Source organism: Oncorhynchus mykiss, chromosome 14, assembly GCF_013265735.2.
Source record: "Oncorhynchus mykiss isolate Arlee chromosome 14, USDA_OmykA_1.1, whole genome shotgun sequence".
Taxonomy (NCBI): Eukaryota; Metazoa; Chordata; class Actinopteri; order Salmoniformes; family Salmonidae; genus Oncorhynchus; species Oncorhynchus mykiss.
In genome coordinates this window covers 20,871,585-20,890,566 of record NC_048578.1, presented here as the reverse complement: position 1 = coordinate 20,890,566, position 18,982 = coordinate 20,871,585, and the positions used below count along the sequence as shown (strand labels likewise).

At 44.8% G+C, this 18,982-nt stretch overlaps 1 protein-coding gene across 7 annotated transcripts in view; it reads right to left on the bottom strand.

Moving 5' to 3' along the window:
* The window catches only part of pcdh19 (protocadherin 19), a 90,179-nt gene that overhangs the window by 22,655 nt on the left and 48,542 nt on the right, over positions 1-18,982 (bottom strand). For 4 of the 7 annotated variants that reach the window (XM_021561495.2, XM_021561499.2, XM_021561497.2 and 1 more), the window contains exons 3-4: positions 12,713-12,768; positions 10,050-10,234 (exon numbers count right to left, since the gene is read on the bottom strand). In XM_021561495.2, coding sequence (XP_021417170.1) covers positions 10,050-10,234; positions 12,713-12,768 — 241 coding nt within the window. The remainder of the gene's footprint in view (positions 1-10,049; positions 10,235-12,712; positions 12,769-18,982) is intronic. The other 3 variants (XM_021561496.2, XM_021561498.2, XM_021561500.2) reach the window with 1 other exon arrangement.

Sequence of the window (18,982 nt, the reverse complement as noted above, 5' to 3'; positions counted from 1 at the left end):
CGCCTGCAATTTAACATCACGAGCTGAACCTCTATCATTGTCCTGTCTTGCCACAGCACTGTGAACCGCAGCACACTTACTGGAAGCATATGATTGGTCTAGTTCTGTAAGTATTCAAGGGGACTGGATACATGTTTTAAATAAACACCCCTCAAGATTTGAGTGGAGTTGAATGGATGGAGAACTTTCTCCACTGAGTGTATAAAACTGTAAAATGAGCAGCATGGTAGTTGCTGTTACTCCCTGTTGCAGAAGGCAGCCTTTTGACAGCATGTTCTAAAGTTAATTTAATACACACTTGCATGTGTACGTTATTATTCTAGAGCGGGGACAATAAATATAAACATTATTTGGTTAGGATGTAGGGGCAGATTTCTGTAATCTTGTCTACAGGAGATTTCATTACTCATTTACTTTATTTACTCTGATCAGTGGAACAATTATCATTCTTAACAATGGGCAAACATAAATGTAATTACTGTGCTTGTCAACAAGAACACTACTGTTATTCCCCACAATTATTATTCCACTTCTTCCCAATTTGTCCAGTGTAATTACATATTTGAAATCTGATATGTGTCTTTTAAAATGAATTATATGAGACTATGAGACTATGTATTATTGCAGCCATTAATGGACAGTTTTGAATATGTCATACCAATAAGCAGTGGATATTAAATGCTCCAGGAATCAAATGTAATTTTAGACATTTTAGTATAATGCACATGCTAGGCAGAGATGAGATGGGGGACTCACAACTCAAACACGTCATATTTTGTCGAGTAAAATGATGGCAAGAATCTTCAACTAGAAGGCATAAACCACCTGAATATTGATATTCATTAGATTTTTCTTGAAGGTTGGGGGATTTTGATGAATTAGTTGTTATAACAAGAACATTTTCAAACACCCTGCACTTCAGGGGAGGCCAACCCTCTTGGAGAGAAAGCAGGATTTTCTTCCAGCCCTATTTTAAAGAGAAAATATTTGTGTCCTTAACTTGAAAGCAGTCTGTGGACAAGGAGACTGTAACCTATGATGTGGTTATCCACTGCCATCAACCATCAATATTACAATTGTACTTAAAATGTCATCCTCAAAAAATCTCTAAGTCCCAAAGTTGGCGTATTTTGAGTATTGATTTAATGTTAAAAGCATCCTGAATACACCTGACCTGTGTTTTTTCGTTTTGTTTTGTTTTACCCTGGTCATTCACCTAAACCATGTCAAAATATGTAGAATTGCAAGAAATTAGCTTTAAAAACGTACAATTTTCCATCTAGGGGTTGTGCCAGGGTGCAATGAAATTCACATAGCAGATCCACTCCAAGCTTTTTCAAAAGATGGCAGCCCTGGTAGAATGAGTTTTTATACTCATTCGGTTTGTCTAATATGCTGCCTACCAGTCTACTCATTGTCAACATTTCATCTTCAGTCGTTCAAACAGGTTCCATATTTGACTAGACAATTCTACATCATTCTACACAGAAGATGACATGGACTGTTGCCGGGCAGAAACAACTAAAAGTCTTTGGAGTTTGATGTTTAATTCAATCAAATGTTAATATTTATTTGAGCAGCTGTCGAATCCTTTGACACACTCATGGGGGTATTTTGCCTACTGAGAGAGAGAGAGAGAGTGGCGGAGGAGAGAGAGAGTGATGGAGGAGAGAGAGAGAGAGAGAGAGAGAGAGAGAGTGATGGAGGAGCGAGAGGGAGAGGGAGAGAGAAAGTGATGAAGGAGAGAGAGAGAGAGAGTGATGGAGGAGCGAGAGGGAGAGGGAGAGAGTGATGAAGGAGAGAGAGATGAGAGAGAGAGAGAGTGATGGAGGAGCGAGAGGGAGAGGGAGAGAGAGAGTGATGAAGGAGAGAGAGAGAGAGTGAAGAAGGAGAGAGAGAGAGAGTGAAGAAAGAGAGAGTGACGGAGGAGAGCGAGAGAGAGAGTGATGGAGGAGAGAGAGAGAGAGTGAAGAAGGAGAGAGAGAGAGAGAGTGAAGAAGGAGAGAGAGAGAGAGTGAAGAAAGAGAGAGTGACGGAGGAGAGCGAGAGAGAGAGTGATGGAGGAGAGAGAGAGAGAGAGTGAAGAAGGACAGAGAGAGAGAGAGAGAGAGAGAGTGACGGAGGAGAGCGAGAGAGAGAGTGATGGAGGAGAGAGAGAGAGAGAGTGAAGAAGGAGAGAGAGAGTGATGGAGGAGAGAGAGAGAGAGAGAGAGTGATGGAGGAGCGAGAGGGAGAGGGAGAGAGAGAGTGATGAAGGAGAGAGAGAGAGAGAGTGAAGAAGGAGAGAGAGAGAGAGTGAAGAAAGAGAGAGTGACGGAGGAGAGCGAGAGAGAGAGTGATGGAGGAGAGAGAGAGAGAGAGTGAAGAAGGAGAGAGAGAGAGAGAGTGAAGAAGGAGAGAGAGAGAGAGTGAAGAAAGAGAGAGTGACGGAGGAGAGCGAGAGAGAGAGTGATGGAGGAGAGAGAGAGAGAGAGTGAAGAAGGACAGAGAGAGAGAGAGAGAGAGAGAGTGACGGAGGAGAGCGAGAGAGAGAGTGATGGAGGAGAGAGAGAGAGAGAGTGAAGAAGGAGAGAGAGAGTGATGGAGGAGAGAGAGAGAGAGAGAGAGTGATGGAGGAGCGAGAGGGAGAGGGAGAGAGAGAGTGATGAAGGAGAGAGAGAGAGAGAGTGAAGAAGGAGAGAGAGAGAGAGTGAAGAAAGAGAGAGTGACGGAGGAGAGCGAGAGAGAGAGTGATGGAGGAGAGAGAGAGAGAGAGTGAAGAAGGAGAGAGAGAGAGAGAGTGAAGAAGGAGAGAGAGAGAGAGTGAAGAAAGAGAGAGTGACGGAGGAGAGCGAGAGAGAGAGTGATGGAGGAGAGAGAGAGAGAGAGTGAAGAAGGACAGAGAGAGAGAGAGAGAGAGAGAGAGTGAGTAAAAAAATATTCCTACCTGTCAGAGATCATTTTCTCTCTTCCCTTTTTATTTTCCCTCGTCAAGACTGCTTACTAGACTTTAAACTCCTCTCCCTCCCTCTCTCCCTCTCTCTCTCGGGTTGTCAGCACAAATGGATGAGTGGGGCAAAGTAGAGAGGAATCTGTGCCCCATGGAGGGGCTTCATTCCTGGGGTTCTGTTTAGAGAACACACCGATGGGGCATGGATGGGAATGATGAATGGGAAAGCCCCTCAGGGGTGAACAATATGGAATATGTGAAGAAAGAGAGATACTAGTGTCCTGCGGCCGCTAGTCGACTTGTTCCCCTCTGGTGCTAAAGCCAGGAAAAATAGCTTTTCTAACCCATACTTTGCCCCTTACAGTCATAATCCCAAAACCAAATGATGGCTAACTAAAACCCGCACAATGGTCAACAGGAAAAATACATAGAAGGCAACAACAACAAAAAACAGAGCATGTAAAAGTCGAGTTTCCACGCATTGATAACTTCCATGCTTAACTAGAGAATCAGAGAATCTCCAGTCCTTCAAAAAACCCATGGCTCATCCGTGTCTGCAAGGGATTAAGTAAGCGCCTCGATAATCAAAGGGTGTGGGGGGGGGGGGGGGGGGGGGGGATGTTTGCCTGTTCTCCTGTGAGACACTAATGGTCCTCCAGAGCAAAAGTCAGCATGTGTTACATCTTCCAAAGAAAATCCCCTTGACTTTCACTGTCAAAGCCCTCTCTACTGACTCAGACCATAGTACAGCTACTGCTGGATGCCAGAGACACAACACGTTATGGAGTATCACAAATCAAGACCGGGAGGTTAAATAGACATGCAGGAAATGGACAAACAAGCCGGTAATAGAGTGCAGAAAGGAAGCCTGTAACAGAGGAAGCCTGTAACAGAGGAAGCCTGTGTATGCTGTGAGAGATAACCAGAGCCTCACAGAGAGATCTCTATATTGGGGGATTCCCACACTGGTGACTTATAAGACAAGGGGTAGGGGATTGTGTGTGTGTGTGTGTGTGTGTGTGTGTGTGTGTGTGTGTGTGTGTGTGTGTGTGTGTGTGTGTGTGTGTGTGTGTGTGTGTGTGTGTGTGTGTGTGTGTGTGTGTGTGTGTGTGTGTGTGTGTGCGTGCGTGCGTGTGCGTCCCTCTTTGTACAGAGGTAAAGGTACGTCCCACTGTGCAAACGCCACCTTTACATGGCACCTGTGAGAATAGTAAACATTTGCACTGTGAGCCTAGGGAACGCACAGGGGGGGATTTACTGCACTCCCCTTATCCCCTTTCATTACTTCCTGTGTGCGTTTTTCTTCCGAACACAAGAAAACATCACAATAAAAACACAAAAGGCAAGGCGTTTGTATGCAGAGCCTGTGTTTGTGTCCTTTGGGGCGATTGCAGTGTGTTTTGCTGTAGTATGAGAAAGAGAGGCAAACTGCAGATCTGAGGTATTTCCATCCAAACACATCTAAATGACGGGGTGTTTGACAAACCTGACTATTTGTTTTGCTCACACACATTTCCCTTCGGTAAACAGGGCTACTGCATGGTCAGTGTTTGCTTACTTACTGTCAATTAAGATGGATGTGTCTGAGCGTACCGTGGTTTCACTTCACTCGGAGCCATCGTGGCTCTCACATCTGATTCCCTACATAGTGCACTACTTTTGACCACTGCTTTGGCAATGTTAACATATGTTTGGAGAGAGAGAGAGAGAGAAAGAGCGCTTTATTATGATAGGACCGTGTCTGAGGGGTAGAGGAAGATAATGTGGCTGTGTTGATTCTGTTGAGCTTAACCCCAGCCCCGTCATACACTTTAACTGTGTAATTAGACCGCTGAGATGGTAATGGTAGTACAATTCCATTTGGCTATGTCGTTACGTTAGTGCATGTGTAAGGGTCTTTCGGTCAATTCATTTAATAATTATGAACAGGCCCTCATTACTGACGAGCCCTTATGCAGCTTTACTGCCACAGTCTCCCTTTAAAGACAATGAGAAGACAGACATTCCGCATCCCAAATGGCACCCTATTTCCTACATACTGCACTACTTTTGTCCAGGACCCATAGGCCCACTATATCGGGGTTAGATTGCCATTTGGGATGCAAGCTTAGAGGAAGAATTAAGCCATTTTGTTCAGTGCTTCTCACTGCTTCTTTTTCAACTGAGGGAGAAAATGGCCTGTAGCAAGACCATATTATAACTAGATCTAGAAGAAGAAGAAGAGCCCAATAACAATAGAGACGAGGATCCAATTCCAAACAGATATTTTGTCCTTATCTATTCTGCTATGGTCAAAGCAAGTAGTGGCCGCCTGCCAGGCAGTGTGAAATAGCCTCCGTCATTCTATAGCTTCCAGTTTACCAGTTTACCTACATTCTACATTCCAGGAGTGTGCATCCATCTCACTGAAACAGATACAATCACCAGGAGTGTTAATGAAAAAAGAGCTGGATGTGAAAAAAGCTCTCTCACTCTCTCTTTTTTTCTCTGCCTCTATCCCTCTCTCTCTCTCTCTCTATCCCTCTCTCTCTCTCTCTCTCTATCCCTCTCTCTCTCTCTCTCTTTCTTTCTCTGCCTCTATCCCTCTCTCTCTCTCTCTCTATTTCTCTCTCTCTATCCATTTTACTCTGTTTCTCTTTCTCCACATAATATTCTTCATGTCCATATTTTTTAATTGTCTCCAATAATGAGTTCCCAATACCTGTCAGTATCCAATAATGAGTTCCCTAGACCTGTCAGTATTCAATAATGAGTTTCCTAGACCTGTCAGTATTCAATAATGAGTTCCCTAGACCTGTCAGTATTCAATAATGAGTTCCCTAGACCTGTCAGTATTCAATAATGAGTTCCCTAGACCTGTCAGTATTCAATAATGAGTTCCCTAGACCTGTCAGTATTCAATAATGAGTTCCCTAGACCTGTCAGTATTCAATAATGAGTTCCCTAGACCTGTCAGTATTCAATAATGAGTTCCCTAGACCTGTCAGTATGTATCTTTTGGAGGCGCTGGCATTTTTGCGGAGAGGCTTGTGAAATAATGACGTCCAGCTAACCAATAGGTGTCGAACTCACTAATCATTGTTCATTACTGTTTGACACTGCAGAGGCAACAGTCCAACTGCAGCTAGCCTCCCCATGCAGGTAACATGCAGATACAGTACACACACACATACACACTTCAACACGTGCAGGCATGCCAACTCATTCACACGCAAGCACGCATGCACACACTCATACAGACTCACACACACTCCCTGCCCTGGCACTGATGAGCCTTGCCCAACCAACCAGCACCATGCTGGACTTCAACACTAGCCACTAAGCCAGATCCACTTCAATCCACATGCCTTAAACAGCAGCATCCCCTACAGATGAAAACAGAAGTGGAAGAGACTAAACTGCTCTATTGCCCTCGTATCACAACATCATGCCACCTTTCTCCATTACCCATAATGTTTTGGGGTGAAAGGCTGCCAAATTATCCCAGTAGAACAGCTGTGTGTGAGGCCAAGTGATCCTGAGCTAACAACTTCCTAATTGGCTCTGCAGCCCATTCCCCACTATTGAGAAGGTTCTCTGTTGGGAAAAGGAAGCGGGGGGAAAAAACCTGACTCCCTCATAAATAACTTCCTTACACATTTTTTCATTCACTTATTGGGCTCTCTTTCTGGAGCGAGGCTGAGAGAAGTGAGGAGGGAGCATGAAAAAGGAAAACTGAAAATGTGCACGTGTAGCCAGAGATAGCAATGGTTTGAGAAAATGGAGGGAAAATCAGGTAGACTGGGCGGTTGCTAAGTGCCTACATTTGGACACCATCACACACCATCACACACGGTGAATTTAATTTCACCGTACATGTCCTATATTAATGATTTACTCCATAGTAGAAGCCAATGACCAAGTATGTAGGCTAACTCTACAAATTCAAAGATAGACTGAAGTGAAGCATCCTGGGTAATATGCGGATATAGTTTTCCCTATTGACCAATGGAGTTGTTTGATTGTTTCAAGTTGGTAAGATGAAAGGCCTTGTCATCGAGACTGGACAAAGCATGGCAAATCTATCCTCCTGTCTCCTCAGAAAATAAAATAATTGTTAAATGTTTCTTCATACCTGTGATCTACAGTCTGATATACCATGGCAGTCAGCCAATCAGCATTCAGGGCTCGAACCACCCAGTTTAAAATTTCACTTCACACACTGACGCCCCTGCTCTGTGCTCTCCCAAGTCTGAGCACCTGTGTTTCCTTTGAGCTGGGTAAACACCCCCAGGTGCATACAGTACTAGCGCACAGGTCTGTGCCAGTTTCTATCCACCTACTGCTCTCTCGCTCTCTCATTCTCCATCGTTTTTTGTTCTCTCTCTCTCTATCGCGGTCTATAGCCCTATCTTTCATTCACTCTCAATTAAATAAAATATAATTACATTTCTTCACAGGTCCGTGCCAGTTCTCACTACCTTTCTCTCACACACACACCCTCTCTTTCAATTCAATTTCAATGTAAGGGCTTTATTGGCATGGGGAACATATGTTTACATTGCCGAAGCAAGTGGAATAGATAATAAACAAAAGTGAAATAAACAATAAAAAATGAACAGTAAACATTACACTCACAAAAGTTCCAAAAGAGTAAAGACATTTCAAATGTCAGTGGTGTAATGAAGTGCAAATATAGTTTGTATTTACAATGGTGTTTGTTCTTCACTGGTTTTCCTTTTATTGTGGCAACAGGTGCTGCTGCTGTGATTGCACACTGTGGTGTTTCACCCAATAGATATGGGAGTTTATCAAAATTGGATTTGTTTTCAAATTCTTTGTGGGTCTGTGGAACCTGAGAGAAACGTGTCTCTAATATGTTCATAGATTTGGCAGGAGTTTAGGAAGTGCAGCTCAGATTACACCTCATTTTGTGGGCAGGCTGCACATAGCCTGTCTTCTCTTGAGAGCCAGGTCTGCCTACGGCGGCCTTTCTCAATAGCAAGGCAGGATTCACTAAGTCTGTACATAGTCAAAGCTTTTCTTAAGTTTGGGCCAGTCACAGTGGTCAGGTATTCTGCCACTGTGTACTCACTATTTAGGGCCAAATAGCATTCTAGTTAGCTCTGTTTTTTTGTAAATTCTTTCCAATGTGTCAAGTAATTATCTTTTTGTTTCTCATGATTTGGTTGTGTCTAATTGTGTTGCTGTCCTGCAGCTATGTGAGGTCTGTTTGTGTTTGTGAACAGAGTCCAAGGACCAACTTGCTTAGGGGTCTCTTCTCCAGGTTAATGTATCTGTAGCTGATGACTTTGTTATGGAAGTTTTGGTTAATCGCTTCCTTTTAGGTAGTCTTTAATAGTTGATTCTAAGATTTGTATTTGATCATGTATATGTTTTTGCTGTTTGTTCTTTGTTATAGAGCCAAAAAGATTGGAGAAGTAGTTAATCCATACATCTCCGTTTTTTTATACAGTAGATAACTCTTCCTGTTGTTGTTTGTTTAGAGTTTTCCAATTTCCGAAGAAGTTGTTAGATTCTATGGATTCTTCAATTACATTGAGTTGATTTCGACGTGCTTTTCCTTCGTTTTCCATAGTGTATTTCTGTATTGTTTTAGGAATTCACCATAGTGAAGGCGTGGGTTCAGGTTTTCTGGGTCTCTATGTTTTTGGTTTGATAGGTTTATCAATTTCTTTCTTAGGTTTTTGCATTCTTCACCAAACCATTTCTCTCTTTTTTTCCCCCATCCATGTCCCTCTCTCTCACACTCAGTCCCTTTCTCGCTCTCCCTCAACCCCTCCATCTCCCTCTCTCTCACGCTCTGTCCCTTTCTCGCTCTCCCTCTACCCCTCCATCTCCCTCCCTCTCACGCTCAGTCCCTTTCTCGTTCTCCCTCTACCCATCCATCTCCCTCCCTCTCACGCTCAGTCCCTTTCTCGCTCTCCTTCTACCCCTCCATCTCCCTCCCTCTCACGCTCAGTCCCTTTCTCGCTCTCCCTCTACCCCTCCATCTCCCTCCCTCTCATGCTCAATCCCTTTCTCGCTCTATCCCTCCATCTCCCTCCCTCTCACACTCATTCCCTCTCACACCCCCCCCCCCCCCTTTCTCTATGACACTTCTTCACATAAGCTCCCCATCTCCACCACTCAAGAACCATGGAACCAGGAACCACTAACTGACTAGCAGTAGTGAAGAACGAACATGACCCCTTCTACTTCCCCTGCCATGGATTCTGATGTGTCGTTAAACTGTGGAAGTCGGCAAAGAAACATCAACATTAATTCCTCCGCTAAATGATCCTGCTGAATAATGTATGAGAGAGGTTACAACGATATGTAGAGCCCCCCCCACCCACCCACCTTCCACCTTTGTCAGCCTAATTGCTCTTGCTATCCGCCATTCAAGCGCCTCAGAAGTCTACTGCCGATGAATACTGCCAGACAGACATGGCTAGGCCTACTATCAGGCAATAATGTTACCGGAGCCTTGTATCAAAGGCTGCCCTGGCTGGGAGGGATCCCTCTACATTAGCACGGGGACTTCAAAGGAAAGTACTGAGGTATTCACACAGATCTGAGGGCCCTTGTCTGAAAGTGGGCATAATGCTCTGCTTGGTGTAAACACACAGATACACACTTAGAAATATAATTAATTCTACATTTCAATTTTACACTTTGGTCATTTAATAGACACTCTTATCCAGAGGGACTTACAGTCAGTGCATTCAACTAAGGTAGATAAACAACCACATATGACAGTCAAAGCCAGTAAAAGGTTTCTGGGAGAATGGCGTTGTGGTTGAAGTGTTCTGGTGGTTGTCAGACAACTTTGAACATGATCACTGCCAGTTTAATTCTTATTCTATGGACACACACACACACACACACACACACACACACACACACACACACAAAGGTCTCTCAGGCTTAAGTAGGAGTGGGCATAATGTACAGCTTAAAGGTGCTCTGGGTGGCAGTGTAAACCGTAACACTGAGTTACCGAGTAACTGATGGGAATTCTTATTCTAACAATAAGGGATGAATGATGAGTAACACACAGTTACCGAGTAACTGATGGGAATTCTTATTCTAACAATAAGGGATGAATGATGAGTAACACACACAGCTTTCCACACACCTTTTCTCCTACCTTGGTCGGGCAGCTGGCAGACGTTGGGGGGCACGGTCATATTGAGCACATCGTTGACAGCCGTGTCTATGTAGTGGCCTCTCTGGACGTCGTGCTCACTGTCCGTCTGGTCGCTCTCCTCGTGCCCGCTGTCCTTCAGACTATTGCCCTCCAGGTCCTTGAATGTCGATGTGCTACAGAGGGAAGGAGGGAGGGAGAGGAGGAGAGAATGTTGATTTCCTGTCACATCAACTTCAATCAGAAGCTCTCTCCTTTCTCCTTCAGCACCTCTCCCTATCCATCTCTCTCTTTGTAGATCTATTTTTTTGCTCTTTCTTTCTTTGCTTTATTACATTTTTCTCAATCTTTACCCCTTTTCACTCTTTCCTCCTTGACTGCTAAATGAACGTGTCTCTCTGCATCCTTCGCTCTCACACAGCTCTCGAGGCACTGGAAACGTTGACACAAGGAGAGAGGTGGTAGGCATCTTCAGGAGGACTCCTCTTAACTCTGGCCTCAGCTGTATAAAGGGCACAACTTCACAGCCTTCCACATTTTATTAGTGTAGGGAACAGAACCTTGCTACTCCTGCAGTAGTCGGAGGGTGGTGATTGTGATGTTGGTGGTGGAGGCACAGATAAACTCTGTTGGGGCTTTTTGGGATTAAGAGGCCATTTTTTTACTGGGCTGATAGCGGAGCAGAGAGGCTGCAGGCTGTTTCTAAAAGGGACAGCGTGGGTGCCGATGCACTGACTTCAAGGGCATCGCTAGTGTGAACCGTTGTGACTTTAAAGACCCACGCTGGGTATTGACGGAGGTTTTTATCATTTAAATTGATGAGATTATTACATACCCATTGATTCATTAAGAATATCACTTGTAAATGAGAGAAGAGAAGAAAAGAGAACGAAAGAGAATGAAAGAGAATGAAAGAGAAGGCCCATCCCTCAGCTTTATAGCAAACCAAGTGTCATAGCTGCCGTTGTGTTGTTTTTCAAAAAAAGGAGTGGGCCTTTAAAATGGGATGCAATCAATCACTCTCTACTGTTCAATCAAAGGGGTATAGAAAATGCTATGCGCACATACAGTATGTGCACAGATTGCATCTGTCTTGTTTGGGGCTTACAGCCAATAGAGGCAGGGGAGAAAGGCCATCAGCAGCTGTATAGTACATGCATGAATTCCATTCATTTGATTGCCAGCCCATTGGAACAAATTGTGCTAGGCAAACAAGACTGGTATTGAGGGAGGGGGTGAATGTATACTTGTACATGTAGCAGAGTGAGAGAGAAAAGAGAAGAGAAAGAAAGAGAAGGAAATAGAAGGGAAGTAAATAGAAGAGAAGAAAAGAGAAGGAAACGAAAGAGAAGAGAAGGAAAGAGAAGAGAAGGAAAGAGAAGAGAAGTAAATAGAGAAGGAAAGATAAGTAAATAGAAGAGACGTAAATAGAGGAGAAGGAAAGAGAAGATAAGAGAAGAGAAGGAAAGAGAAGGACAGAAGAGAAGGAACGAGAAGAGAAGCAAAGAGAAGGAAAGAGAAGAGAAGAGAAGAGAAGGAAGTAGAAGAGAAGGGAAGGGAAGAGAAGGAAATATAATGAAAGAGAAGGAAAGAGAAGAGAAGAGAATGAAATAAAAGAGAAGAAAAGAGAAGATAATGAAATAGAAGAGAAGGGAAGAGAAGAAAAGAAAAGAAGAGAAAAGAGAAAATAAATAGTAGCGGCAGCAGTTCCCTTCTTTCCTGTGAGAAGCCTGCCTGGGAAAATGAGAGAGAGAGGGAGTGCAGTGGTGGTAATGATGGCTCTACATCTCTCTGATGTTATCAGTGTTATGGCATCTGTCCCAGACCACAGGCCCACATGCTCCTAGGGGGGATAACTTTGTAGTGTGCTGCAGAGGCGCCTCTCAGGCGCTTTGTTTACATAAACACAGGGAATCTCAAATGGGGATGGGCTCAAACAAAGGGAAGTTGGAATGTTCCATAGCTGCAGGTAAAAAGGGGGAATTATAGTCCTGCCCCCCCCCCCCCCCCTCCCCCCCGAATCGCTGCAGGCCGTTATTAGGGTTGTCTACACTACCACCCTCAGAACCACTAACTCCCCTAACATCCTGCTTCAGGTGGACTCAGGAATGCACTATTACTAATACCTCACAAAGACAACACTTGTGCTCAGCTCAATGTTCTCAAAATGGCAGACAAATGAACTTCATTATTGGTACTTTCGTAACAGCATTGAGCTGATGTATTTTTATACACTGAGATCTAACTGTGCTGCGAACCTCAGTACTGAAATCACTTTCCTGGCAAAAATGTTATTTGATTTCTTTAAACTTATTTATCGTGATGTGTAAGTTGTTTTAAGATCCGCGATTTAGCAGTAGTTTTTCAGAATTGCTTAATGTGCAAGATGGATAATTGTTTTTTAATGGGAATGGGTAGAATTATTCATGATGTGAAGATAGAGAGTCAAAGGTGACCTAACAGAACAGGGAGGGAACATTTTAGAGTTTAATTCCAAATTATATTCTTGATTCTGTCAATTTGTATCGAATACACAGAACAAACACTGATTTTAACAACATGCGCACTCATGCATTTGCAGCCAATACCATCAGACAATTATGGATCACAATGATTGATAGCGAAAATCATAAAATTGTCTAATCGAGAAGTACCTTTTGATAAGGTGTGCTCGGCTGTTTACGTAGCTGGAGTCGATATAGTTCTCCGTCTATAACAGAAGATTGGGGGAGGAGGGGGAAGAGGAGAAAGAGGAGAAGAGGGGGGAGGGAGAAAAAACACAGAAGAGATGCATTTAATTACGTAGGGAACCAAATAATGTTACACCGGTAATTGCCTTTCAATATACATTTTATTTTACACAAAGGGCTGGTGAGCGAGCCTCTGCTTTCAAAGGCAGAAACCATTCTCTTTCAAAGCACACCCAGGGAGACAGGGAGAGAGAAAGGCAGACTAGGAGCTGAGAGAGCTGAGGAAAGTGCTGCAGTGAGCAGGGCCTCTCCTCCCTCCCACCCTGCTTCCATCCTCTCCCTCCCTCCGTCAGACCACAGTCTTCAAAATGGGATCATTAGGGAGGACAGTGCATCACGCAGAGAGATAGAGCGAGAGAGAGGAGGAAGAGAAGTTTCCCTTTTTTCTCCTCTCTAGATCTCTCTCTTTCTCCTCAACCACTTTTGAGCAGATTGGAATCTATAAATATTAAATAAATAAAAGTGTGGAAAGAAGAAATTAAGAGCGTACCAGGGGGAATCTTAACTTTCGGCAATAGCAGATAAAAATCCAGCACGGAAGAATCTGCATATGATGGATCTCTGACCCACATAGTTCCAAGGCATCATGCGTTTAACTTTTTAACTTCACACATATTTATAGAAAGAGGTTGAGGGAGAGGGGAGCTCTGACAGCGGAGAGAGAGGACGTTGAGGCATCCCCTTGTGTCTGGTGAGAATCTACTCAGTAAAAGGAATCCAGCATTCAACATAAAAAAATAAAATCCCCCAACATTTATAGAAGACTGTTGTAGTGAGTTAGAGAGGAGAGTACTGACAGGGGAGAGAGGGGACATTGAACAGGTAGTCTTTTGTGATTGGCCAACATCCACTCACATCCAGATAACATGTCAAGGGGGTATGAAAGGCACTCTCAAAGGACATCCCCAGGGGGCCCATAAAAAACTCCATGACCTGACCCTTTCAACAGACTTTGATAATATGCAATTGTTTTCCTGTGGGAAGAGGGAGAAATTCCTCTCATGGACTCATTACATCCCAGATAAAGGGATAGAGAGACCGAGTCAATGGCTCCCATCCGGTGAGGAAGTGTTACTTCTCAAACATCCTGAAAAAAAGAGTCACCCCTAGATGAACGAGGTTAATGCAGGCGGTGGAGCGAACTCACTGATTATCAATTGAGGGACATTTCTTGCCGGCTCGGCCCTGCTGTTCATGGGAGCAGGGAGCCGTGTGTAACGGTGAGGCAGTGAGGCAGCAACGCAGGGTGACCAAACAGATTTGGATTAAAAATGGCACTTGAGTTTTGCTTTCACCTTGTTAGACGGTGAAACCTAATCCCCACCCTCTCCAGTTGAACCTGTGTAGGTTGAGGCAGAAACCACAATACAGAAGAGAGAGAGAGGCTTTTGATGGTCTTTATTGAGACATCCTGACTTAAAAACACCCCATAAAACATGCCCCCACCCTTCAGTAGAAAGCAAGGGGGGGGGGGGGGTAATGTTGCCTGTGGGAAATAGCACCCTGTGACCCAAAATGTTTTATTTATTTAACGAGGCAAATTCTTATTTACAATGACGACCTAGGAACAGTGGGTTAGCTGCCTTGTTCAGGGGCAGAACGACAGATATTTACCTTGTCATCTCGGGGATTCGATCTAGCAACCTTTCAGTTACTGGCCCAACACTCTAACCACTAGGCCACCTGCCGCCCTAAAATAGCACCCTGTGACCCCCGTTGTGGTCTTTGAAACAATGGAACAGCTTGTTAATGCTAGGTAAATGCAAGTGTCTGTGTTTGTTTTACTCTTTAGTAACCCTGGAATTATCTCCCTGAGCTTCAAATACAAATACAATACAAGCATTATCATAAATATATCAGCGCTAGCATTGTTCTTAGAGGAACTCCCATGCTTTAACAAAGTACTGTATTTTAGTTCACAGAAGTGTAAAGTAAGTAAGTAGCCTTGTCTTGTGTGAGCCAGAACAGCTCATAGGCCAGGAGCCTATCTCCTGTTTCTGTTGCATGAGTCAGCTTGATGTACAAGTAAACCCCCTGAACAGGACACTAGTCTATCACAAGGCCTTACCCCCAATCTATCTCCTTGATGCTGAATGCCAAACAGAGACACATCAGGTCCCATTTTTATCGTGTTTGGTATGACTCATTCAGGGATTGAACTCGCAACCTTACAATCTCAGGGCAGAGGCCGCTAATTGCAGACCGCAAATTAGGGGGATTTTCTGATATAGGCATTTCTTGATATCACGTTACATCCATTGATGCTCACCATTTGTCCGTGGACTTTTCTTTCGCGTAGGGCACAGTTGTAGACAACTGTAGCATTGTAGCTAAGCCTAACCCTTTGCCTAACCTTAACCTCATTCTCCTAACATGCCACGCTAATTTGTAATCCTAACCTGCTATGTAACCAGATCATCTGTGTCGAGAAACAATCAGTCTCATAACACCTGAACCAGCCGATGGCAGGTATCAATAAGGGTTTCCTGATATCAGGCAACACCCTCATAAAGTAACACCCCAAATTGTGGTCTGCAATTACACCAGTTGGTGTAATTAAGTTGGTGGCATCTTAATTGGGGAGAACAGGCTCATAGTAATGACTGGAGTGTAAACGCGGGCTACAATTTAGGGTGTTTCTTTATGTGGGTGTTGGGTTCCAGGTAAAACCCTTTCCACAGAGGGTTCTACATGGAACCCAAAAGGGTTGTACCTGGAAACAAAAAGGGTTCCACCTGGAACCAAATAGGGTTATCCTACAGGGACAGCTGAAGAACACTTTTGGAACCATTTTTTCTAAGAATATACAACAGGTCTATTTAATTCATTAGTTAGTTCATTAGTTAGTTCATTATTTAATTAGAAAAGAAGTGGAAGGCACTCAACCAATGTTGAGTAAAAGTGCAACCATAACATTTGATAGGGCACAATGCTCACTCACCATACATTTTTATTTTATTTAAACAACTATTAAAAGCTTAGGTCATTTTAAAATTATCTGAAAACTAAGCATCTCAATAAAAAACACAAAGATATGTCAAATCAGGTACTGACAAATTCCAGCCTGACGTTATGCTTTGAAATAATTTCCCAGGTGTTTTTTGTCACACTCCCTTCTAACGAGTCCTTGTGTATCAGAGATGGAAACAGAAGGCACGTACGTGTTTCTGGGAGTCGTAGCTTTCAGGAATGGGGTCATAATATTTAGCTTAAACCATTCAAATTCTAAAGCCACTTTCATAAGAAGACAAAATTATCAACATGCCACATAGGCGCAAGAAACCTTGAGGAACCACACTATAGACAACCAAAATAGTGCTCCTCATTTTGGAACTGAAATTTGGATTTTGGCAGGGATTTTTTTGCAGACTTTAATTCATTTTCATAATTCAACCACCAGTCTAAATTAGTAAACGGGTCGGTTCTGGCCCGCAGGCCGTCAGTTGAATAGCCCTGGTGTACTACAATGGTTAATTGTACACCAATGTAAGTCACAGTTGTTATTGTGGGTTAAATGTCTTGTTTATTCCACCGCCTCTGTCTAGTAGACTAGGCCTGCCAAAATACCTTCAATCACAGGCCAAATAAGGCCATTGTTTGTCGTCTCACCTCCACGCTGGCTAATTACCTCTGCAGCGAGATAATATTGTAATTAGCGAAGACGGCAGGGCAGGCGGCCTCCTGATTGAGATTTGAGAGATGACGATGCATCTGGACGCACTGAAGGTTAGCGGTTAGCTGCGGCGGGCCGCTTTTTCCCCTCCGTCTAATTAAACTTTAACTCATTGTTATCAAGGAGATAATTAGTAAAAGCCATTTTAATTAACATTTTATTAGCTGCCCTTAATTCAGAGCGCACCATGGCGTGTTTGCTCGACAAGCAGTGGATAGAGAACAAAACTCCTTTGTTCCTGTCCGGCTTGACTCCATTAATATCAAACGTAATTGGGTGTCTGCAATTATTTTTGCTAGTCTTACCGGGGTTGGACGTGTATGCACTGTATGTAGATATATAAATATATATCATATCATATCATGTTTTTTTGGTGTAGCGCGCCACCTGTGCTCCACTTCGGTCCCAGTGAGCACTCATTAAAATGTCTTGATCTCCATCTAGCCCGGGCATTCAGTGAGAAGCTAATGAACATGTATTGTGGGAGTAACAAGGGGAAAACTTTATTAAAGAGATACACATTTCCTGATGAATCTTACCCTGGATCGAGCCCTGTAATTGGTTTGGAATAGCAAGCACGGCATTGAATGTAGTCCAGAGAGGGGTGGTGGAGCGTAGTCCCGAGAGGGGTGGTGGAGGGTAGTCCCGAGAGGGGTGGTGGAGGGTAGTCCCGAGAGGGGTGGTGGAGGGTAGTCCCGAGAGGAGTGGTGGAGCGTAGTCCCGAGAGGGGTGGTGGAGGGTAGTCCCGAGAGGGGTGGTGGAGGGTAGTCCAGAGGAGTGGTGGAGCGTAGTCCCGAGAGGAGTGGTGGAGCGTAGTCCCGAGAGGAGTGGTGGAGCGTAGTCCCGAGAGGAGTGGTGGAGCGTAGTCCCGAGAGGGGTGGTGGAGGGTAGTCCCGAGAGGAGTGGTGGAGCGTAGTCCCGAGAGGGGTGGTGGAGGGTAGTCCCGAGAGGAGTGGTGGAGCGTAGTCCCGAGAGGGGTGGTGGAGGGTAGTCCCGAGAGGAGTGGTGGAGTGTAGTCCCGAGAGGGGTGGTGCAGGGTAGTCCCGGGAGGGGTGGTGGAGTGTAGTCCCGAGAGGAGTGGTGGAGGGTAGTCCCGAGAGGGGTGGTGGAGGGTAGTCCAGAGGAGTGGTGGAGGGTAGTCCCGAGAGGGGTGGTGGAGGGTAGTCCCGAGAGGAGTGGTGGAGCGTAGTCCCGAGAGGGGTGGTGGAGGGTAGTCCCGAGAGGAGTGGTGGAGTGTAGTCCCGAGAGGGGTGGTGCAGGGTAGTCCCGGGAGGGGTGGTGGAGGGTAGTCCAGAGGAGTGGTGGAGCGTAGTCCCGAGAGGGGTGGTGGAGGGTAGTCCCGAGAGGAGTGGTGGAGCGTAGTCCCGAGAGGGGTGGTGGAGGGTAGTCCCGAGAGGAGTGGTGGAGTGTAGTCCCGAGAGGGGTGGTGCAGGGTAGTCCCGGGAGGGGTGGTGGAGTGTAGTCCCGAGAGGAGTGGTGGAGGGTAGTCCCGAGAGGGGTGGTGGAGGGTAGTCCAGAGGAGTGGTGGAGGGTAGTCCCGAGAGGGGTGGTGGAGGGTAGTCCAGAGGAGTGGTGGAGTGTAGTCCCGAGAGGGGTGGTGGAGGGTAGTCCCGAGAGGAGTGATGGAGTGTAGTCCCGAGAGGGGTGGTGGAGGTTAGTCCCGAGAAGAGTGGTGGAGTGTAGTCCCGAGAGGGGTGGTGGAGGGTAGTCCCGAGAGGAGTGATGGAGTGTAGTCCCAAGAGGAGTGGTGGAAGGTAGTCCCGAGAGGAGTGATGGTGTAGTCCCGAGAGGAGTGGTGGAAGGTAGTCCCGAGAGGAGTGGTGGTGTAGTCCCGAGAGGGGTGGTGGAGAGTAGTCCCTAGAGTAGAGGTGGAGGATTGTCTTGAGAGGAGTGGTGGAAGGTAGTCCCTAGAGGAGCGGTGGAGGGTAGTCCTGAGAGGAGTGGTGGAGGGAGGGATGAAACTTAGGCTCTATGGTGGTTTAGTTATCTACACACTGGGCTACGTCATAAAGACTGCATTTCCCAAAATGCACTGCTTAGTGTTCACCACAAGTCATGTCATCGTAACCCCTTAAAAGAGTGGTATTCCATTTTTTTATTGTTATTATTATTTGTATGGGAAAATATACAAATGTTTGTGAGAAAGATCATTTAAAAAAATACCATTTTATTGAGTAAATATATTTATTGGTTTCTTTTCATTTTGATTAAAGATGAAAATGCAATAAATTTAAGGTTATTTGTTGACGTAAATATAGACATGTCCTGATTTTAAGGTTGTCATTAGATTTGGGATGAAAATTTAAATAATAATGTGGTCCCCAGAAATTCTGGTGGAATAAATGCGGTCCCCAGAAATGAGTTATTCTAGGTCTTCTGCCCTCAAAATGATTTGATCTGTTATTCAACTGTACACTAGAACAGCTTACATGGACCCGTGCTCCCCCAAGGGACTCTATTCATCAGAAAAATCAGTGGCAATAAAGTGAGTGCATCCCCAC